This window comes from Cervus elaphus, chromosome 6, assembly GCF_910594005.1.
Source record: "Cervus elaphus chromosome 6, mCerEla1.1, whole genome shotgun sequence".
Lineage (NCBI taxonomy): Eukaryota > Metazoa > Chordata > Mammalia > Artiodactyla > Cervidae > Cervus > Cervus elaphus.
In genome coordinates this window covers 29,789,731-29,812,825 of record NC_057820.1, presented here as the reverse complement: position 1 = coordinate 29,812,825, position 23,095 = coordinate 29,789,731, and the positions used below count along the sequence as shown (strand labels likewise).

The following is a 23,095-nucleotide window of genomic DNA, read 5'->3' as shown; positions in this document are numbered from 1 at the left end:
TCAACACATGATCAAGTACTGTAACGTCAATACTTATTCATTAAACAGATCTTCATTGAACACTTACTCTGTGCCAGACGCTGTGCTGCGTGCTTGCAATATCATAGTTCTGTTGAGATCTACGACGTGATACAAAAAAGCTGAGAAAAAGGCAGTAAGGGAGTTAAAAGTCCAACAAGTGATGCTTAGACTGTCTCTTCATTACAGCAGAATTTCTCAAATTTGGCCGAGAGCACTAAACTCTTCTTAGTAAGGGGGCTGGATGGCGTGTACAAAAAGACAGCGATGTGAAAGGCACGTTGAGTGTCCTCAGCAGCTGAAGGCTGGGAAACACAGGATAAGTGTTCACAGTACTCATCCCACTTATGATCCGGCACGTTTCGCGTGATGATTTGGTTTAACTAAACCACCTGTTCCACCATTGCGAGAACAGCGTCTGTTCTTGCCCATCATCGTTCTTCCAGAGCTTAACACGCTGCCTCGTGCTTATTAAGGGCTGAAGAATTTATAAAGGGCCCGCTCCTGAGGGTTAACATGTGTCATTTCCAAAACACCCTGAAGAATGAACGTCTTCCACTAGAAGGAAGAGAAATCGCAGCGCCTCCTGCAGGCAACTTGAGTTCCTCGGAAACAGTCAGACTGCAGAGCGCAGCTCTGCCTCCCCACCGTCACCACCCCTCGGAAACTCCTCGGGGACTCCAATCTCCTGAAGTCACCGAGCCCTGTGGGCGAGGGGCTGGAGGCGAGCTGCCACCCGCCGGAGGCCTGCGCCCTTCCCGGCGCCCGCACGCGGATGCTCCAGTCAGCCGCGGCGCCGCCGCCACCTCCGCCTACCGTGCCCAGAAAGGTCGTATTGGACGTTGCGTAGACAAAAACAATCTGATTAACTTCCTGACGGATAGGCGAAGGCAAAATTTCAGTAAACAAGAAAATCTTATACACCTGCACTCGGCTCCGGGCCGGTGACGTCCGGACAGGAGCAAGACAACTCACCGCACCGCACGACTGCCTCTCCTAGGCGTAGAGGTAAAGCGCCCTCTAACGGTCACTGCTACTTCACCTCGCGGTTACACCCTAGCCACGCCCAGGCTCGCGAGAGTAAGAACAGGACCAAAAAGGTCCCCGGAACCAAACTTCGTTACCTACTGTTCCCACACGGAAAGGCCTGAAGGACCAACCGGAAGTCCTCGTTCAAAAGCTCCACGGAGAGCATCCTAGGACCGGAAGGAGATGAAACTGCCGCATCCGACTGGGGCGCCGGCAAGACGAGCGTGGTGAGAGGTCGCGTGGCTGTCACAGCGGCGTGTTGTTGGAGCGCGTGGCTCGTGCGCAGAGGTCGGAGGTGGCTGAAAGCCTGACGTCGGTGTAGAAGCAGAGACCGCGAACTATGGTGGGAAGATCCGGGCGGCGCGCGCGCGGAGCGGCCAAGTGGGCAGCTGTGCGAGCGAAGGCAAGTCGCGGCCCAGCGGACGAAAATGGAGAGGACTTAGAATCTCCACCCTCACCGGGGGACTCGAGCTACTACCAGGATAAGGTAGATGATTTCCATGAGGCCCGATATCGGGCCGCCTTGGCTAAAGGCTGGAGCGAAATAGAGAGTGGGGACGAGGACGATGGCGATGAGGAGGAGGAGGTGCTTGCCCTAGATGTTGCTGATGAGGACGATGAAGATGAAGAAAGTGAGGAGGGTGACGATGATGATGGTGGGAGCTCCGTGCAGAGTGAGACTGAGGCTTCTGTGGATCCCAGTTTGTCGTGGGGTCAGAGGAAAAAACTTTACTACGACACGGACTATGGCTCCAAGTCCCGAGGCCGGCAGACTCAACAAGAAGTAGAGGAAGAGGAGAGAGAGGAGGAGGAGGAGGCACAGCTCATTCAGCGGCGCTTAGCCCAAGCCCTGCAAGAGGACGATTTTGGAGTTACCTGGGTGGAGGCTTTTGCAAAACCAGTACCTCAGGTAAATGAGGCTGAGACACGTGTCGTGAAGGATTTGGCGAAAGTTTCCGTGAAAGAGAAGCTGAAAATGCTGCGAAAGGAATCTCCAGAGCTCTTGGAGCTGATAGACGACTTGAAAGTGAAGTTGACAGAGATGAAGGATGAGCTGGAGCCACTGATACAGTTAGTGGAGCAAAAGATCATCCCCCCGGGAAAAGGAAGCCAATACCTGAGGACCAAATACAATCTCTATTTGAACTACTGCTCCAACATTAGTTTTTATCTGATCCTGAAAGCTAGGAGAGTCCCTGCACATGGACATCCTGTCATTGAAAGGCTTGTTACCTACCGAAATTTGATCAACAAGTTGTCGGTTGTGGATCAGAAGCTGTCCTCTGAAATCCGTCATCTGCTCACACTTAAAGGTGGTGCTGGAAAGAAAGAACTGTATTTAAAAGCAAAATCCATGAAGGCCAAGCCAAAATCAGTTTCAGAGACTTCTGCTGCTGCCTTAGCTGTTACAGACCTTTCTGATGATTCTGATTTTGATGAAGAAGCGGCACTGAAATACTATAAAGAAATGGAAGAGAAACAAAAATTAAAGAGAAAGAAAGAAGAAAATAGTACCGAAGAAAAGGCTCTTGAAGATCAAAATGCAAAGAGAGCCATTACTTATCAGATTGCTAAAAATAGGGGACTTACACCTAGGAGAAAGAAGATTGATCGGAATCCCAGAGTGAAACACCGGGAGAAGTTCAGAAAAGCCAAAATTCGCAGAAGAGGCCAGGTTCGTGAAGTTCGTAGGGAAGAGCAACGTTATACTGGTGAACTTTCTGGCATTCGTGCAGGAGTTAAAAAGAGCATTAAGCTTAAGTAAAGTTTTTGCTTAGCTTAAGTCTTTTGGCAATAATCTTGGATCAATAAATTTATTTTTAACTGGTGATGAGAGTGTATTAATACCTAATGTTTAGCCTTAAATGTTAAAAATTCTGACAATAGGAAAATTAGCTTGGGTTATTGCTCAATTTATTTGTGTTTTAATTTGTAATCAGGTCATACAGAGAACTGTGGGAACAGTATGAAGGTGTGTGGGAAATGAGGTGGTGATGGAAAAAAGTTCTCCACTATTCTGTCAAACAGTAGCCTGGGGAAATTACATAGCTAGTTGTGGCCCAACAGACTTTTGTAATTTTTCATGTAATGTGAAGAGAATGCAGCTTTGGTAGTCATCTTATTTGTAAGCTAGGATATAAAGTAGTTTTGATGTTTACTGCCTAAAGTATAATTCTTGAGCAGGAAACTTACTAATAATGGGTTTAATGTTAAGTATTTTTGTAAATTTTATTGTGGTAAAAGCTTAGGAAAGAAGGGGAATTTGGTTGAAAATAGAGATATGCCTTAATTACATTAATAGTGAATATTTTTTCATAATGCTTAATGTGGTAAGATAAAAATTCCATTTCTCCTTCCATACTGTTGATTGGTCTTTGTACTTTGCACTTGCAGAAAATCTGATAAGATTACTACTGAGTAAGTGGTAACTTCAAAATTATATATATATATATATATATTTATATATATTAATTATTCTGATCTTTACAGTAGGGGAAAGATGATGACGTGGTGAACTTAAAAATTCTTAGGATGATGCCAGGGAGAAAATGAGAAGACTAGTGAAGGAGCACAAAGGACCTCTTAACAGTTTATGCATTAAATGTGCTAGCTGCTAGAAATGCAGAGATGTCAATGGTTAATATTTATTAAAAGACTTGAATCAGGGATGAGGATGCCAAAATTCCAGATTAACTTTCTAAAGGATATTGTGTTTGGGATTTGGACCCAAGCTGGCTTAACTTGAGCCTTCATTCTTTTAACCTCCGGCTTTCAGCTGCTGCCAGGGTAGCACATGTGCCAAATTACTATAAATAAAAGAGGAAAATTGGAAGTAAAAGTTTATATTGTGAAGATACTTTTGTAAGCATTTATCTCCTTATTCCTCACAAGTCATGTAGTAACTTCTAGTATCCATACTTTAGAGATGAAGAAACTAGCAAAGAGAAGTAACTTTCTCAAGGTCATGTAGCTATTAAGTGGAAGAACAGGGATTTCATTCTAGCCTTTCTGGATTAAGAGCCCTATCCTGTATTTCCTTTTCTGATATAGTAGAAAAAGTACAGGTCTTGGAATTAAGTTACTAGGGTGATTTTGAGTTAAGTACCTGATTTCTGACTCATTTTCTTATTCTGTATGGTACTATTATACCTACCTTGCTGCTGCTGCTGCTAAGTCGCTTCAGTTGTGTCCGACTCTGCGACCCCAGAGACAACAGCCCACCAGGCTTCCCTGTCCCTGGGATTCTCCAGGCAAGAACACTGGAGTGGGTTGCCATTTCCTTCTCCAATGCGTGAAAGTGAAGTTGCTCAGTCCTGTCTGACTCTTAGCGACCCCATGGAGTGTAGCCCCCCAGGCTCCTCTGTCCATGGGATTTTCCATGCAAGGGTACTGGAGTGGGGTGCCACTGCCTTCTCCCATACCTACCTTAGTTATAGGTATATACATGTAATTGGTTAAGAACTGTTAGATAATGGAAAATACATGCATTTGTTTCTGGCACAGAATTCCTAAAACCTTCCTAAGTTCCTAAGTAACAGGAGCACTGGGAATATAATTTGTTACAATGAGAGGCCTCTAGGTGAGCTTCTGGATGGGAACGGATCACCAGAAAGACCAAGCCATGATTAAAAAGCTTGCAGTTTTCAGCCCCAGACCTCCATACTGCAGAGAGGGGAGAGGGGCTAGAAATGAAGTTTATTAATTGGTCACGTCTATGTGAAGAAGCCTCCACAAAGTCCCAATAATAGGAGGTCTGGGGACATTTCAGGATGGTGAACACATCTTCATACTGAGAGGGTGAGGTACCCAACTTTATGGGGACAGAAACTCCTGTAAAGGGGATCCTCCCAGTCTTTACCATATGTACTTATTTATCCAGCTGTTCGTCTGTATTTATCATGTTCTTTGTGTGAGTGTGCATGTGCATGTTCAGCCTTGGCTGACTCTTTGTGACCCCAAGGACTGTAGCCTGTGAGGCTCCTCTTTCCATGGAATTTTCTAGGCAAGAATACTGGAGTGGGTTGCCATTTCCTCCTCCAGATCTTGTCCTTTAGTAATGTGTAAACATTAAGTGTTTCCCTGAGTTCTGTGAGCCACTCTAGCAAATGAATCAAACCCAAGGAGGGAATTGTGGGGACCTCAGACTTCCCAGATGGCACTAGTGATAAAGAACCCGCCTGCCAATGCAGAAGATGTTAAAGAGCCATGGGTTCAATCCCTGGGTCTGGGTCAGGAAGATCCCCTGGAGGAGGGCATGGCAACCCACTCCAGTATTCTTGCCTGGAGAATCCCATGGACAGAGGAGCCTGGTGGGCTATGGTCCATATTGTCACAAAGAGTCAGACATGACTGAAGCAACTTGGCATGCACTCACAGACTAAAAGAAGCACAGGTAGCAAGCTGGGCTTGTGACTGGCGTCTGAAGTGGGGAAGGGGCAGTCTTGTGGGACTGTGGCCTTAACCTATGGGATCTGATGCTACCTCCAGCTGGTGTTGCAGAGAATGACTTGGTGGGGAAACACGGTGTCAGAAGTGTTACGAATGATCATAGTGTGACAGTAAAGGAGATATATACAGGGGGAAAGTGGTTTTTCTAATTCGAGAGCAGGCTTTACCCAGACTCCTCCTCCAGTTTCACTAGTTAGTACCTGGGACTTGGGGCAAGTTACTTGGACTCTCTCTCTCTCAGTCTTTTCATCTAAACTGGGGGTGGTAGTAGCAGTAGTACGTACTTCATAGTTATTAGGGTAAAGTGAATTAGTGTATTTAAAACACTTTAAAAATTGGTGTACTTAAAGCCTTTCCCTTCTCCAGGGGATCATCCCAACCGCATTGCAGGCACTCTTTACCAGCTGAGCCACAAGGGAAGCTTAAAGCACTTAGGGGCTTCCCAAGTGGCTCACTGGTAAAGAATCTGCCTGCCAGTGCAAGAGATTGGAGACCTGGGTTCGATCCCTGGGTCAGGAAGATTCCCGTCAGGAAACGACAATCCGCTCCAGTATTCTTGCCTGGAAAATTCCATGGACAGAGGAGCCTGGCAGGCGGCAGTCCATGGGGTCGCAAAAGCAACACGACTGAGCACACAAGCACATACGTAGAAAGGCAAATGTTATTCTCTGTTCTGCAGATTTTACCTCTATGTGAATGTGCTAAGTCGCTTAAGTTGTGTCCGACTCTTAGCAACCGTATGGGCCAGGCTCCAGGGATTTTCCAGGCAAGAATACTGGAGTGGATGACCATGCCCTCCTCCAGGGGATCTTTCTGACCCAGAAATTGAACCCGCATCTCTTAGGTCTCCTGCACTGGCCGGTGGGTTCTTTACCACTAGCACCACCTGGGAAGACATTAGTTGGGCTGGGCTGAGGCTATTCCAGGTATGTATGATTCAGAGGTCAATCATAGATGTAAGCAGATAAAAATCTGGAGATCTGTCTGGCTCTTTCCCTTGCAATATATGAATAGAAAAGTGTTACATTTTTAAAGGTCAGAAACTTGAGAGTGGGCTATCCTGTTTATTTCAGACTATAGGCAACATTCTTGTAGCAAAAGCAATAGACTACAAAGGCTAAAGTAAAAGAAACACCAATATGGAGTCAGATTTTTTCTTCCCTAGAATATAATCACAACATTTTACATACCATGTCACTGGGCTCCTGGACTCCCTGAAGCTAGAAATCCTTGGACCTCATGGGAAACTTGAGAGGACTGTTCCTTTTACCTTTAAGCATTGCGTTATATGGCCCCTGTATGTATGTGTGTGTGTGTATACTAAAAGTAGAAGACTGAACAAAATTTTATTAGCTTCTAAAATTCTTCATATTTATTAAGCAAGCTCTTTTAAACATACAGTACTTATGTTTCTTGGGGGCTTCCCTGATGGCTCAGCTGGTAAAGAATCTGCCAGTAATGTGGGAGACCTGGGTTGGGAAGATCCCCTGGAGAAAGGAACAACTACTCACTCCAGTATTCTGGCCTGGAGAATTCCGTGGACTATATAGTCCATGGGGTCACAAAGAGTCGGACATGACTGAGTGACTTTTAACTTTCACTTACATTTCTAATCATATCATGCTTAAACATGCACAAAAAGAAACTGCAGCCAAAATGAATGTTTATACCTTAAGTTTCATATTCAGTCCAAATTTTCTGAATCACATCTATTCAAGGTCTCTGATGGCCACAGAATCAAATTTTGGTAGGATTTTAGAAAGAGGAAATGTTAATAAAAAAGAAAATTGTTAATTGAAAAAGGGGGTGGGGAAAGGAGGTAGGGACATGAGAACTATTTTTTAAAAGTAAATTTTGCGCACAGTGAAAAGGAAAAACTAGAAGATGTCAACTTTGGGAGTAGATACATTGCTGAAAGAGATATATAATACATTTAGAGCCATTAACTGCCCTATGGGACAGCCATTAACTGCATACACTGGGATCTCAAAAGAAACATGTACCTCTACTTACAGAGGGCAGGGAAGATCTGTGTAAAATTGTGAGGGAAGAGTGAGTGTGGCAATATAAGGAATGTCAAACAAGTTAAACGTTTTTCCAGAGGCAAGGGTGAGACAAGGGTAGGTGTGTGCTAAATTGCTTCAGTCTTGTCGGACTCCTTGCGACCCTATGGACGTCTGCCAGGCTCCTCTGTCTATGGGATTTTGCAGGCAAGAATACTGAAGTGGGTTGCCATGCCCTCCTCCAGGAGATCTTCCCAACCCAGGGATAGAACCTGTGCCTCTTGTATCTCCTGCATTGGCAGGCGGGTTCTTTACCACTAGTGCCAGATGCAAGGGTAGGAAGATAATATTGGAAAAGTGGGGGAGGGTTAGATCAGGAATTATCTTAAGGAGCTTAGGTAATATTCCTTAGATAATATAGAGAAGTCAACCAAGATTTTCAAGAATTAGTCCAACATAATTAGATCAACCTTCAGAAAAGTAAATTACTCATTCTAACTGCTGTAGACCAATGGAGTTAGATTAAAAATAGAGGGATGAAAACCAGCTAGGAGTCCTTTGCGATAACACAGGCAAGAAGAGATGAAAATTTCAATTAAAACAAAGTGGACAGATTAAAGGAAAGATTTGAGAGAAATTTAGAAGGAAATTTGAAAAAAGAATGAAAATTGGAACAATGTGGGAAAAGCCACAAAGCAAAATAACAAAGGTCAGCAAAAGCAAGTAGCCAAGTAGTTTCAGCAATTCTATTAAGATATTGAAAACCTAAATAGACACAAAATAACGATAAGCTCCTCTAGGGTGCCTCTTGAGTTCCACAGTATACTCAACACAATTTTGCTGTGAATAGATCATTAAAAAGATATAATTATCAATCTATTAATAAAAGTCATTCAACATTTTATTTTCTATTATAAAAGTAATATATTCATTTTAGACTTCTTAAAAATGCAGAAAAGTAGAAAAATGGAAACATACATCCATATATCTACCACCCAAAGAAAAGGGCCCTTGTTTGATCTTGATTAAATATATTGCTTGGGTTTTCCAAGTGGCACAGTGGTAAAGAATCTGCCCACCAGTGCAGGAGATGCAGGTTTGATCCCTGGGTTGGGAAGATCCCCTGGAGGAGGAAACCCTCTGGAGGAGGCAACCCACTCCAGTATTCTTGCCCAAAAAATTCAATGGACAGAGGAACCTGGTGGGATATAGGCAATGGGGTCATGAATCAATGGGGTCAAGAGTTGGACATAACTGCGTGACACACAAATATATTGCTTAAGAGAAATATATTTCTTTGGAGTACATTGTACTCAATAAGAGTATTGCATTCAGAGTAGTGCTTATAAGAGGGGTGGCCAGTTGGTACAAGTGGGAAGACCCTGATGTCACCTCCAAGACACAGGAAAGTTACAACTACTTAAAGAGTAGTGACCTATGAGAACAACCTTAAGATTAGCAGAGGAGATTTCCCACAACTAAAGATATAAAGAAGGAGCCACAATGAGACAGGAAGGGTAGAGACGCAATATAGTCAGGACCCACATCCCCTGGGTCTGGTGACCCACAAAGGAGGAATATTTTAATCATAGAGGTCTTTCCCCAAAGAGTGAGGAGTCTGAGCCTCGCATCAAGCTCTCCAGCACGTCTGGCTTTGAAAACCAGCGGGGCTTATGTTCAGTAGAGCCAGAGGCTTAAAGGAAACAGACTGGACTGTTAAAGGGCATGTGCAGTATTTCACATGTTCCAAGTCCCAGCACAGAGGCAGTAGTCTGAAATGAACCTGGATCAAACCCAGTTAGTGAGGATCAAACCTTGGTGAGGCAGGAGGCAACTGGGACTTCCCTTTGAGATAGAGACACTGGCAGCAACCATTCGGGGAGCTTGTTCTACTGTGATAACATCGGTGCTGTTAAGTTCAACTTTGGAATCCTCCCTCTAGCACCAGAGACCCAGTCCTGCCTTACAGTAGGCCACAGCACAAGACACAGCCTTGCAGCCGAATGGGCCGGGGGCCAGCCCCTCCAACCGTACACACGCAGGAGTCATTTGCCACAAAAGAAAGGCAGACACAGTCCACGTGGAGCGGGCACCGCTAGAGCACGCCGGTGACCAGCGGGGAGCATGCTGTTGGACTTCACAGGGCTTCTGTTACAGAAGGCCACTTCTCTGAGATCAGGAAATGTAGGGAGCTCCCTGGTGTCCAGCGGTTAGGATTTGGAGCCTTCACTGCCACAGCCTGGGTTCAACCCCTGGTCGGGGAACTGAATTCCACAAGCTTTACTACAAGGCAAAAAAAAAAAACAAGATCAGGAAATGTAACAACCTCCCCGACACATAGGAAATAAGCATAGGGAGTTGAGTAAAATGAGGAGTCAGAGGCATATGTTCCAAACAAAGAGGCATAACCTCAGAAAAAACTACATGAAGTAGAGATAAGCAACCAACCTGATAAAGTGCGTGTGCGTGTTAGTTGCTCGATCGTGTCCATGGACTGTAGCCTGCCAGGCTCCTCTGCCTATGGGATTCTCCAGAGAATACTGGAGTGGATTGCTATTTACTTCTCCAGGTGGATCTTCCTGACCCTGGGATCAAACCCAGGTCTCCTGAATTAGCAGGCAGACTCTACTGTCTGAGCCACCGGGAAAGCCACCAACCTGATAGAGTTCAAGATAAGACCACAGAGATGCTCACTGAACTGGGGAGGAGGATGGATGAACACAGTGAGAATTTTAACAAAGAGAAAACATACAGAAGACCCAAACAGAGCTGAAGACGATAATAACTGAAATAAAAATACACTAGAAGGAATCAACAATAGAGCAGATGATACAGAGAAATGGATGAGTGATCTAGAGTAGTGTTACTCAAGCTGAACTGAAAAAAAATGGTTTTAAAAATGAGGATATTTTAAGAGACCTCTATGACAGCATCAAGCATACTAATATTTATAAGCATCCCAGAAGAAGAGAAAGGGGGTAGAGAACTTACTTGAAGAAATAATAGCTGAAAACTACCCTAACCTGGGTAAGCAAACAGATATTCAGGTGCAGGAAATATAGAGTCCCAGACATGATAGGCCCAAAGAGGTCCACACAAAGGCACATTAAAATTAAAATCCCCGAATTAAAGATGAAGAGAGAATCTTAAAAGCCCAGGAGAAAAGCAACTAGGTACATACAAGGGGACTTTCATAAGGCTGTGAAGTTTCTCGACAAAAACTTTGCAAGCCAGAAGGCATACACACACACACACAAACCTATAACTAAGAATACTCTACCCAGGAAAGTTATCATTCAGACTTGAAGAAGAGATAGAATTTAACAGACAAGCAATAGCTAACAGGGTTCACCACCACTAAACCACTTCTCTAAGCCAAAAAGAAAAGACTGCTACTACTACAAATATAAAAAATATGAAAGGAAATTATCTCACATACATGTACTGAAAGTGTGAGAATGGAAAAGGTATTCCATTCAAATGGAAATGAAAAGACATCTGGGCCAGCAACACCTGTATCAGACAAAACAGACTTTCAAGCAAAGACTGCAAAGAAGGACATTTAGTATGATAAAGGAATCAATCCAACAAGAAGATGTAATGATTATAAATATATATGCACTCAACATAGGAGCACCTAGATATATAATGCAAACATCAACAAACAAAGTGAAAAACTGACAATAATACAATAATACTAGGGGGAATTTTACATCAATTGACAGAACATCCAGACAGAAAATCAGTAAGGAAACAATGGCCTTAAATGACACATTGGTACAGATAAACTTAATAGCTATTTATAGAAGATTCCTTATGAAAACAGCAGAATATACATTCTTTTCAAGTACATATGGGATAGATCACATGCTGAGCTACAAAACATGTCTCAATAAATTTAAAAAGACTGAAATCTGAAAAAGAATATCATCCCTTCCCAAGTGGTATCTTTTTTTCTGATCACAGTTCTAAAAAGCTTAGCCTAAAAGAACATCCATGACATTGATCTTATACAATTTTGTAATATATTCTATGTCCATCCTTAAGATCACCAAAAGGTTTCAGAAAACCGACCATCAATAACTAAAAACAAAATGCAAATGAAATTGAAAAACACCTTTTGCTTTATTTCACAGCAAAATTAATAGAACTTGATTCTTACAGTGGCTTGGATTTTAAAACAGTATAGGAAGATGTTCACTTCAATAAAGGAGCACCAAGGTTAGCCTCATTTTTATAACCTGAGCTTCCCTAAATGTTCCAGCTAACTCAGCCCTTTATGTCACTAAACCTTATGTAGAGCTGTGATTATAATATTGATCCAAAAGCTAAAAGCATAAGAAACTAGGAACCTGAGTATCATCCACCTTTAAAGAAAATGCCTATAAACAGCCTTGCCTGTAAATTTTAAAGGACTCATATTTCAGCTGATTTTCTATATTCATTGTATATAGAATGTACATGGTGAACTCTTTTGGCTAATTCATTGTAATTGATGACATAAAGCATAAATAGAACGGTTTTAAAAGTAAAGAGGCACAAAAGACTCAATATACTGCAAGATTCCATAGCATGTCAATGTTTCTAACACCTGTAGGTAACCTGGCTAACTGGAGAGGAGAAAGTTGGTAATTTAGACCAGATAACATTTTATAGTTTGTTAACTTGGTGACTCCCTTGGCTACAACTGGCCTTTCTCAAAAGTCTGATGTCTTTTCTTCTACCGACAATGGGATTAGTATATATTCTTGTTAAATTCTTTACTGAAAAAACTGCAAAATATCTTTGTGAAGTAACTTGACAAGAATATGATTCTTATAAATTTCTGCATGCAAAAATTTGGTAAGAGAGCCAGTTAAGGATCACTGTTATACAGAAGAAATGAGCACAACATTGTAAATCAACTATATTTCAACTAAAAAAAAAAAAAAGCAATTAAGGATGGGTAATAAAATCATATATCTGGAATGTTATAGTTTTTCTCTTCAAGGTATTATAGTTTATAATTCCTAAAAGGCAATTTTATTTTTTATCAAAACTCCACCCTCACAGAGACTAAAAAGGAAAGGCCCAGCAAAATTCCAAAATGCTACAAATAGGATGAAGAAGCTTTCCCCCATTTTGTTTTTATTATTGCAGGTTGTATGCTGTTTTAATAAAACAATAATACATAGTTAATAATAACAATTATTTCACCATATTCCAGAACAGGAATCCAGGTTCAGAGGACAAATAATTTAAGTAGGCAGTAGCACTGAAATCAACAGGTCAGGAAAATGCCAGAAACTGAAAAACTACTAACTTCTTGAAGTTAGCTTCTTGTAAACACCTCCTTTTAAAATGTTTTGTTCAAAAGATTTGGTGATAGTATTAGAAGTCTCAGGATAATTTCTTGTAATTTCAAGAGTGATTTTCAGAGAATAACAACAATAAAAAGGTTTACTTTCCGTTTCAGAGAGGGATAACTACAGAGGGAAAGGCAGACCAGAGACAGAAGGAAAACCAGGTGGACAAAATGTTACACAACAGTGATTTTTAATTACGAGTCAACATGGATTCTATGCCAGCATTTTGCAGCCGGAACACAAAGCTAAACAGCTGGGAAATACTCGGGAACGTTCACGGAATGTAGCGTAAGGAATAACAATAGTAACTGGAAATTGTCTTTATTTAAGAAGGAAATGTTTATTTATGGGAATTACTGGATCAGTAATCGTTGATTCAAATATTCAAGATAGAGCAACAGTGGCCAATTACTAGCGAAACACAGGCGCTATGAAAGTGAAAACTGCCGACCTGTAATAGACGCTTGTCATATAAATTCTAAGCTGTTTGGTTTAAAACGCATTCATGCGCACCCGGAACATCGGAAAACCAGGGAGTTAAAAGTCAAAGCAAATACAAGATTTTTATACAAGGCACATGACAGCGAACAATAGAGGTGGGGGAAGGTGGACACCCACCTCTGGTTTCTCACATAAAAAGCTCACAAATCAAAACCGTGAATGAACGGTTCAAGTTATCGTGTGTGTAAGGCAAACGGTACAGTTTAATAAGAGGGTGGGGGAGCGGGTAGGTTCCTATTTAAAATTAGCTTTCGCCTCTTCTTCAACCCAGATCTTTGTGCCTCTGTGCTACTGATGAAGTTGGGCGGTTACACACACAAGCGCCGCCAGCTATTTCGCCGGGTCCCCCACCGTTCAAGCACCGGGGGTACACACACCTGATCGCTTAGGAGGGCCGTGCCGGGGGCGGGTAAGGACCGGGCTCCGGGCGCCGTCTCCTCCCCCGGGTCGGGGGGGAGCGCAGCGCCGCGGGAGCCGGGCGGAAGGTGGGCCCCGGGAAGAGGAGGAGGCCGCCCCCTAGGGGAGCCGCGCCGCAGGCCCGGGGCCGGGGCGGGAGGGGCGGGCGGGAGGAGGCGGCCGGTAGGGAGACCGCGCCGTCGGGCGGGGCCGGCCCTCCAGCTGGCTCGGACCCCGGCGGGGAGGGCCGTAGACGGAGCGGCGGGGCCCGGACGCCGGCCCGTAACCCAGGAGAGAGGGGGCGGCGGCGCGGACGGGACGGGGCGGCGGCTGCCCGCCGTGACCCTCTGCTCCCCCGCCCAGGCCCGGGCGCGAGTCGGAGGCGGCGGCGAAGGAAGGAGCCAGCATGGCTGAGACCTCGCCGCCGCCCACCGCCGGCGCGGAAAGTTGCAGCGAGGAGCCGGCGAGGGGCGGGAAGCAGCGGCCGGAGGAGCCGCGCCGCGCTCCAGCCGGGGGCGCGGACCGGGAGGACGAGGCGGGGCCGCCGCTGGCCTCCCCCGCGGGGCAATCGGAGCCCGGCTCTCCGGTGGCCGCCCCCTTCTTCCTTCTCTACCCGGGCGATGGAGGCGCCGGCTTCGTAGCGCGCCCGCCGCCGCAGCAGCAGCGCTCCTGGAGGACCCCGCCGTCGCCGGGCTCCCCGCTGCCCTTCCTGCTGCTGAACTACCCGAGCGGGGGCGGCGGCGGCGGCAAACACCGTGAGTGGCGGCGGGGAAGGGAGATGCCGGCGGGGAAGGGGGGCCTCGGCCGGGAAGGGCCAGTCAGGCTGCGCGGAGCTCCGCCTCCCGCTGGCTCCCCGGAGCGGAGCAGGGCGCCGGGCCAGCGGGGAGGCAGGGGCGCTGGGGGCGGCTCTCGGGAAGCTCGCGTCCCGGGGTGCAGGGGTGGCGGGGGTGGGGGGGACGGCCGCGGTCCGGGCGCCGGACTGTTTACCTCCGAGTCTCCCCAGGCCGCAGGCTCCCGCCCGGCCTCCCCACCTCTCCCCTCCCGGGCCGGGCGTTCGTCCTTGCCAGCCTCCCACGTGCTCGCGGATCGCAGTCCCGGGTTTCGGGTGGGAGTCGTCCCGGGAGGAGCCGAGGAGGGGGCGGCGCCCGGAGCCCGGGCCACGGGGCAGGTCAGCCGGCTACGGGCTCCCAGCGCTGCGGCCGCCGAGTAGGTGTGGCTGCGCCGCCGCCGCCGCCGCCGCCCGCGTGGCCTCGGTTGGACCACTGAATTTTTTACGAGCGTTCAGTCTACACGCGTAAATATCACAGATCCGTCCTCCCACAGTGGGAAGAGAAATCAGGAACTGTGCGCGGGGTGATGAGAAGGGAAAGTGTGGCTTGGGGAGGGCACGTCTCGGGATGATCTCGTTTGACAGGAAGAGGCCTCCACCTTTTTAAGAGCACTGTCTCCGGAGCCCTCTGAATGCAGAGGACCCAGTTTGTGCTGGATCGGCCCAGAAATGCCTGGCGCGCCTTGCTGGTGAGCGCGGCCCTAGCGTAGGCAGTGTGTACACAAGACTTGCGGGAGTGTGAAGTCTGGTTTAAGACGACAGGATCTTAGACTGTGAAAATGTGACTGAGGATACAAGACAAGAAATAATTGCCGAAAACTTGGCTTGTATGAGTTCTGAAAAAGGAGACTTGCCTAAGGCGAAGAGAGAATCAGTCTATCTCTGTCTCAGGTCTGTCTCAGAGCTAGAAATTTCTTTTTTTAGCACCAAAGCAAAGCCTTTAACTGTTCCGCACTGCCAAGAAACCCTAACGTTGCCCTTTCTCCCTCTGATCCGTCCCCTAAAAAAGATTAACATTAGTTGAATATTTTCTGCGTGCCTGTGCTGCGATGATCGTAGTTAACCCTCACATCGCTATAAATCACTATGCCGCTTTTTCAGGTGAGGAAGCTGAAAATCAGTGTGTGTAAGTGATTTGTCCTAAGTAACAGTGTGAGAGAAGGAATGAAGTTGACCAGATTCTTTGCCTACCGAGCCCAACACTCTTTGAGCGAAGAGCAGACGTCCAAAACTGACTGGATGGTTCTTCCCTAAATTAGGGTCCATTGGGTTCACCGGGAGGGAGTCCTTTGTTAGCTTCTCTGTTTTACTTACCTAGAATGGGGGCCAACATTAACCATTGATTAAGAGTCTTAGTAAAATCTTCCTTTGGGTGTTGCAGTAATTCACTAATATCCAAAAGGGAGTGTCTGATATTGTCAGAAATGAGTCTTTTTATAAGCAGAGGAGGTGAAGGTAAGAGTATTCTCAACACTAATTTTCATTTTCTAAGGAATCTGCTTTCTGCTTTGTTCTTTAAGCACTACCATCTTCTTCCTAAAACTGTATTTTTGTATACTGCTTATTAACCAGTCTTTGTAGAATGAAGAAGATCCTCCTCTCAGTTCTTTATAACTCTGTGTAACAGTTGTGGTAGAAGGTGTGATGTAGAAAAAATTTTCAATTATTGGCCAGTATCTGTTATGGGCATTACCTGAATTTCAATTGATTTATTTGATTCCTTCCTCTTGTAAGGGCCGACTTTTTTTTTTTTTAAGTATTTTCAGAAAATTGGGGCCTTAGCTTGATCAAGATCAGCAGTGAGAATTTAAAGCTTAAATTTTGTAACTGTGATTCCTTGGTCTCTACCTTACGATAGTAGATATGTGGCATGATTTGTCTGCACATAAAGTTTTCCTGGCCTTTAATTTCTGAAATAGTTTATACGTGTGTAAATACCCAGAAAAATTATTGGGAAAATATGTGTCCCACTTAACACTTTTATAGACCAGTCGCGGAGGGACAGTTTATATTGTAAAAGATCACTGATACTTAACATTATTCAACTATAAAATTGTCTTAAAATGGTTCTTATTTTGTACTGTTTTTATTTTTACCTGTTATTTTAATATATACTTTAGAACACACATACTTGGGAAAAGGAATACCCTAGGTATTAATAAAAATACTTCCTTGTGGCTACTCTGTAGAGTCCGTGCAGTATTGCTTTGTGTAATGTACTCGGATATCAGAACCTGGGGTCTCCTGATTCCTCATTTGAGCAGCCTCAGACCAACTGTTTTTAAAAGACTTCTCACTTCATTTACCAGGGCAGTACTTAGACTCAGCCTCAACACGTAATGAATATTTGACTCTTCAACACCAAATTTTTAACTCTTGCTAATGTATTTGCCAGAAGTGTATACATATACAATACCTTTGACAGGGTGTGTATTAAGGTATTATTATCTCTTCATTTTAGAACTCTTGACTGTACTCAGAGATTTAAAAAATTAACCTTTACGTTTGAGTTTAGGAGCTTTGTTGTAATGACACTGATGAAGAATAGCAAAAATGTGTGCAGAGGAAGTAGCCTAAACTGTGCAGGAATCATGATATATAAGGTTTCAGTGTAAAATCTTGCAGGATATACGGTCTATAAAATAACTCAATGAGCTTAAATGCAATGTGAAACTTTTCTGATGTGCCTTGTCAGATTGTGTCACGTTCTGACTCTGTGTGTGCTAGTAATCTGCTAAATTTTTATGCTTCTAGCTTTTAAGTCTCAAAATTCTACCATGCCTTTTTTTTTTTTTAATAAAAATTACAAGTAATGCATGCATCTGTTCTTACTCTTTAAATGCTTTATAGTGCAAAAGTACATTGAGCACCAAAAAAAATTAAAAAGTACATTGAGCATGAAGTGAACTTTCCTCTTTGTGGACCCTCAAGCCCTCCTGTCCCCCAGCTTCTTCCATCAACACCATAGTTTATTATCAGAGAATACCACCTTTGAGTTTGGTGAGTTTTCTTCCAGAACTTTTGCACGCATTCACACACACACATGTGTGTGTTCATATTTCATGGGGCATTCTCCCCCTTGGCGTATGATTGTTCATTCCAATTTTTCATCAGCTCTCTGAGAAGGAGCTTCTTGCATGCCACAGCCTAATACTTTTGAAACCGAGTCCCCCTAAAACACAATTCTTATACCGAGTTTATGGTTAAACCCTCTATTGAAGACTTCATTTTCTTTCTTGTCCCACAACTGTTCCCCTCAGGATTAAAGAGTATCAAAGAAAAGGGGGGATTGAAGCCAAGCAGGTCCCTGTGGGGCCTTTCCAGGCACAAAAGTCATTCTATGTCCCCCATTTCTTGTTTGTTTAAAAAAAAAAAAAGCCTTTAGACTCTTAGGGCTTTCCTGAGTGCCGAAGAGCAGACTCAAGCCTAGGACAGGTTAATGAAGAGGACGGTAGAGTCACAGGACTCCTAGTTTCTCCTGAAGGGATATAGATAACAATCTGACACAAACCTTTGAATTGTTCTGTAGAAACTAAGAGTCCCACCCAGGTGGAGGATGTCCGCCAATTGCCGATCTCAAGCCTGGTAGACCCCAGACTGGTTGGAACCAGAAAGTTGAGATTCCTGAAACATAAGCATGTTACCAGCCAATCAGAAGAAGGTTCTTGAGCTGATCATGCATCCTACGACCCTCTCTTGCCGGAAAGCCATCCAGGAGTTCAGGTCTTTTGAGCATGAGCTGCCCATTTTGCTTGCTCGGCGCCCTGCAAATAAACCCATCCCTTGTTTCAAACACCTGTGATCAGAGTTTGGCTTTCTGTGCCAAGGGCACACCAGTAACATTTTTAACGCCTTCCTTTTCCATCTTAACTTTTGAGTTGTCTTGTGGGTGGACAGAATGGACAAGAGATGGCTTCTCCTTCCTTGGTCAGAAGGAAAAGCCACCCCTGCCATCTGCATGCTTATCAGCTTCTACTGACAGCTGTTTTCCTCTTTCAGCTCCCAGAGCCGCACAGACATTTGTGTCTAAGGCAGTGCCTTGCAAATAGCCCACATCTCTGCCCTTTCCTCTCTCGAGTACAGCAGTGTACAAAAAAAGTCACACTCACAAGGAAGCAGCTTTCTTTCTGTATTTGTGTGTGCTGTTTTGAGAAGGGAGGAGGGCTAGGAAAGGAATAGAAAGAAGGGAGAAAAAGCCTTGGGTAGGACTGGCAGCGTTACTATGACTACCCACTTCAAAGTTGAGTATACGTAACAGTGAATGCCTTGGTTGAGCCCTGGAAAGTGCAGAGGACGAGGCTTCTAGAAGCATTCAGCTGTTTCTCACAGATGCACTTTAAGAGTCCATGATGTAGGGAAGGAACTTTCTCATTTACATATAAAACCAGGAATGTGTATTTAAGGGGAGAAAGTCAATTTTATGTTCCCAGTTTCATACACACATTTAAAGTATAAAGATATGTATATGTTGTATATATAAGTGTGCATATATACATTATTTGTATATGTATGTATGTATTCATTGACTTTATTCAATAGGGATATTTCTATTATTATGTCTCTCTCCTTTCTTCATTGTTTAACAGTACTCTAGAAAACATTATACTTGGTTAGGAGCTGAATACACATCAGTTCATCTGCTGTTCGCTTTTTAAACTTTGAAAAGACAAAAGTGCTTTTTCTGGTTTTGTAAATATAGAGGCATCTGCCCCAAATGCAGAGGTATGAAGGGAAGAGTCCAGACATCAGAACGGAAAAGTTTTGCACATTTACCTCATATTAGTAGGTTTTTGCTTGATTTGTGACTTTTAAAAAGACAGCCTTTTGTTATAATCAATGTAAAGCAGTGCCTTTCTTTACAGCCTTGTGATTCACAAATCTATAGCCATCAGCTCTTTTCCAACTGTGTTCAGAATACAAGGAGCCACTTTCTGATCCATTAAATGCTGTTTTGTCAAATGGCAGATATAAGGACCCATAAGAAAAGGGGGAAAACCTCAGAAATGCAGCATCTTCGGTGTCTAATTGTTTGTAGCTTGGGGACTCCCAGAGACCTGTAATTTAACCCTTGACCTTGCTCAGTCGCTGAGTCCTGTCGGATTCTTTGCGACTCCAAGGACTGTAGCCCGCCAGCCTCCTCTATCTGTGGGATTTTCCAGGCAAGACTACTGGAGTGGGTTGCCATGCCCTTTTCCAGTTTAGTCCTTAAGAGTATCTGTTAATAAATCCTTTCTACACGCGGTTGAAATGACCTGGGATCCTGAGCATTTCAGGCCCTGGGTTGTGCCCCAGTTCCTGCCTCACGACTGAATTAGCTGTTTGCCTCTTGCCTTCCTGATGTGACTTTCATCACCACTGCTGCCTGGACAGTTGTCTCCCCAACCATCTTCTCCTCTTCTTTTCTGCCTGCTTTCTTTTCTTTTACCTGCTCTTCTGGCCTGGCATTATCAAAAAATCCTGTTATGCTTTTAATGGACAAAGCAACAATTTCAGAATATTAGATGTAATCTCTGAGCCTTTGACTTTGTTTTGGCTGCTCTGCTAGTGATAATCATGGGCTCATTCATTCAGAGTTTTCTTATTTCTTAGTTCTGATCTTAGCTTCATTTTAGATACTATAGGATCCTAAAAAGCTCTTCATTAGATGACAAAAATTTTACTGTAGTTCTGTAACCCAGACAATTATGAATAAAGAACGTGACTAGTAAGATAGTCATGGTACTTAGTGGCTACCATTCTATGAATAGAATATTTTTATGTGCTAGGCTACTTCACATGTATCAGTACTACCAGTTTGGGGGGTTATATTTATGAGGTATTTCTTAGAATTTCCATCAGATAGAAGAGCCAATACACAAAACTATTCACTTAACAATGAAAGCGGAAAAGAAAAAATGGGGAGGAGTAGTTCATGTAGAATTCATACAGGGAGATAGATGGGTGCAACAGATGGTTTTCATCAGAGTATTTGACTCAATCTCTTAAGTGCCTTATCGAAACTATTACATAAAGTAAATTCTGGTAGTAACCTTGGATTTAGAAGATTATATTCCGGAGATACTGATTTTTTGGTTTTAGGGAAAGTCTTATCTCAAACCTCAGCACACATCAGAATCACCTGGAGGTCTTATTAACAGAGAAATCTCTGGCCCTGTCCCTAGAAGTGTGTGTGTGTTTTGTTTTCTGTTTTTACTGAGGTATAATTGGCATTTTTAATTTTATATTAGAGGATAGTTTTTTTTTAGCATTTATTTTTATTTATTTGGCTGCATACAGTCTTAGTTGTGGCATGTGGGATCTAGTTCCCTGACCGGGGATTGAACCCAGCCCCCCTGTATCAGGAGCACAGAGTCTTAGCCCCTGGACCACCAGGGAATTCCCGTATTAGAGGATAGTTGATGAACAATGTTGTATTAGTTTCAGGGGTACAGCAGAGTGAGTCAGTTATATGTATACGTGTATATGTTGTTTTTCAAATTGTTTTCCCATTTAGATGATGACAGAATATTGAGCTGTCTAACCCCCAATCTAACCCTCTCCCCACCCATCCTCCCTTGGTACCTATTATTGACATACTATGTTAGTTTCAGGTACACAACTTGATAATTCAATATTTGTACACATTGCTTTTTTTTTTTTTAAACTGAAGGATAGAGAATGAATTCACATTCCTGAATAGTCTGAGTATCCAAAGCTCATGTACTTAATCACGATATGCTCCCTCACCAAAGCCTTAAAGAAACCAGTTTGGAGAGAGGGCAGTAAAAAAAAGTTGCTGGGTGGGAGAGACAGCAGAGGAAAGGTGAAAGCAGCTTTTCAGAATGAAAGAATAGTATTGGCCTCAAAACACATTCACTAGAATGTATTTTGTCTCACATCTTTTCCCTTTGTGACCTTTTAAAATTTATTTATTTTTAACTGGAGGATAATTGCTTTACGATATTGTGTTGGTTTCTGCCATACATCAACATGAATCAGCCATAGGTATACATATGGCCCCTCCCACTTAGCCTCCCTCCCACCTCCAGAAGCTAAGAGAACATATTTTTCTAGTGCAGATCATAGGTAGAAAAAGTCTAGGTGGATGATGATAAGAGTTTAGCCTTATTAACTGGATGAAATGATGATAATTCCTTGTCAGCTAATATTTTTGAAAATTCCTGAAATAATTAAACAAGTTGCATAAAAGACATGAGGCTTCTCTATCATTGCACAGGCAACTGGTAGCCATCATAAGTAAAAGTAGAATCCCATTTTAATGAACTTGGCAGAACATGACAGCTGTCCCATTTCTACGCAAATCTTATTAACATTATAATGTCTTCTACGGAGCAAAGTAGCTCAAGTATGAGCTTTTAAATTTATGCTGGGAATAATTTAGTAGTATACCAAAGCATTAAAGAATCAATTTGAAATTATGTGAAAAGAAATGCTTTTAGATTTACAAAAGCAGTGGTAGTTGAGAGGGTACGTATCAATATGGTCATGCCCTCCACTGTAGCTATTTGAATAATTGTGCAAAGTTAATTCATAGTCTTCCTAAAACAGATCAGGAATCAGGCACTGGGCCAATATCATACTCTTTGCAAATTAACATCTTAAGTGTGTGGTTCTAGACTTGCTCTATACAGAGTGGACATGAAACTCTGCATGTGTCGGGAGAGTGGCGTGAATGATGGGGCAGAGGTGGGAAGTTTTGAAACCTCACAATCCATAAGGAAAGATGGGAAGACTGTGACAAGTGGCACATAGGGAGCAGAAGAAATTAATTGGTTCAGCATGTTGCCTTTTAAAATGAGGTTCCTCTCTCTAACCTTACAATCTTTTTAGGGACTCTCCACAGACATTTATCTGCTTCCCCTGCCTTTTTTTATGAACTTAGGAGATACAGTCACCGGATGTGAAGGCTTGGTAAAACTCTGACCCCTCTCCTCTTCCTTCCTCAAGGCTCAAGAGATACCCCAGCGTACCCTTTGCTCAGATCACCTTTTTACTTTCCTCTGCCTTAGTCCCTTGAACATTGATCCTTACTGACTTTTATTTCATGTGATGATAGGTTTTTATTTATATTAGAGTATAATTACTTTACAGTGTTTTGTTTCTGCTGTAGAACAGCGTGAATCAGCTATGTGTATACATATATCCCCTTCCTCTTTTTTTTTTCCCCCAGAACTCTCAAAGGCAGAATCACTTGTGAAAATGATGATAATGGCTGCCATATACTGACTGTCTGCTTTGTGCAAAGTGCCATGCTGAGCATTTCACTTACATTGTTTCATCTAACTCGGAAGTAGTTAATAGAAGTATCCCCATTTTGTCAGTGAAGAAACAGGCGCCGAAACAAATACTTTGCCAAGGTTACTCAGCTTCTAAGTGGTGGACCTGGGATTCATTGTGGGCATTCTGACTTAAGTACACGTGCTGTCAGCCTCCTTCACCATCTCCCATAACTGGAATCACCTTCTAAACTGGAGGCTTCTCCTTAGGCAGCGGTGGCCCTCAAGTTTCTTGTTCTGCCCAGCAAA

At 43.6% G+C, this 23,095-nt stretch overlaps 3 protein-coding genes across 5 annotated transcripts in view; all 3 read left to right on the top strand.

Moving 5' to 3' along the window:
• Positions 1–351: 351 nt before the first annotated feature.
• Positions 352–2,876, top strand: UTP3 (UTP3 small subunit processome component). Its single transcript, XM_043906545.1, has one exon. It carries the CDS (start codon positions 1,388–1,390, stop codon positions 2,810–2,812), a length of 1,425 nt encoding a protein of 474 aa, XP_043762480.1. The 5' UTR covers positions 352–1,387; the 3' UTR covers positions 2,813–2,876.
• A 10,775-nt stretch (positions 2,877–13,651) lies between these two features.
• The window catches only part of RUFY3 (RUN and FYVE domain containing 3), an 87,948-nt gene continuing 78,504 nt past the window's right edge, over positions 13,652–23,095 (top strand). For all 3 annotated transcript variants that reach the window (XM_043906535.1, XM_043906534.1, XM_043906539.1), the window contains exon 1: positions 13,652–14,496. In XM_043906535.1, coding sequence (XP_043762470.1) covers positions 14,148–14,496 — 349 coding nt within the window. In that variant the 5' untranslated portion in view covers positions 13,652–14,147. The remainder of the gene's footprint in view (positions 14,497–23,095) is intronic.
• On the top strand, positions 14,511–17,360 carry LOC122696482 (collagen alpha-1(I) chain-like). Its single transcript, XM_043906542.1, has 2 exons — positions 14,511–15,461; positions 15,580–17,360. The coding sequence occupies exon 1, from the start codon at positions 14,520–14,522 to the stop codon at positions 14,949–14,951; it is 432 nt and encodes a 143-aa protein (XP_043762477.1). The 5' UTR covers positions 14,511–14,519; the 3' UTR covers positions 14,952–15,461; positions 15,580–17,360.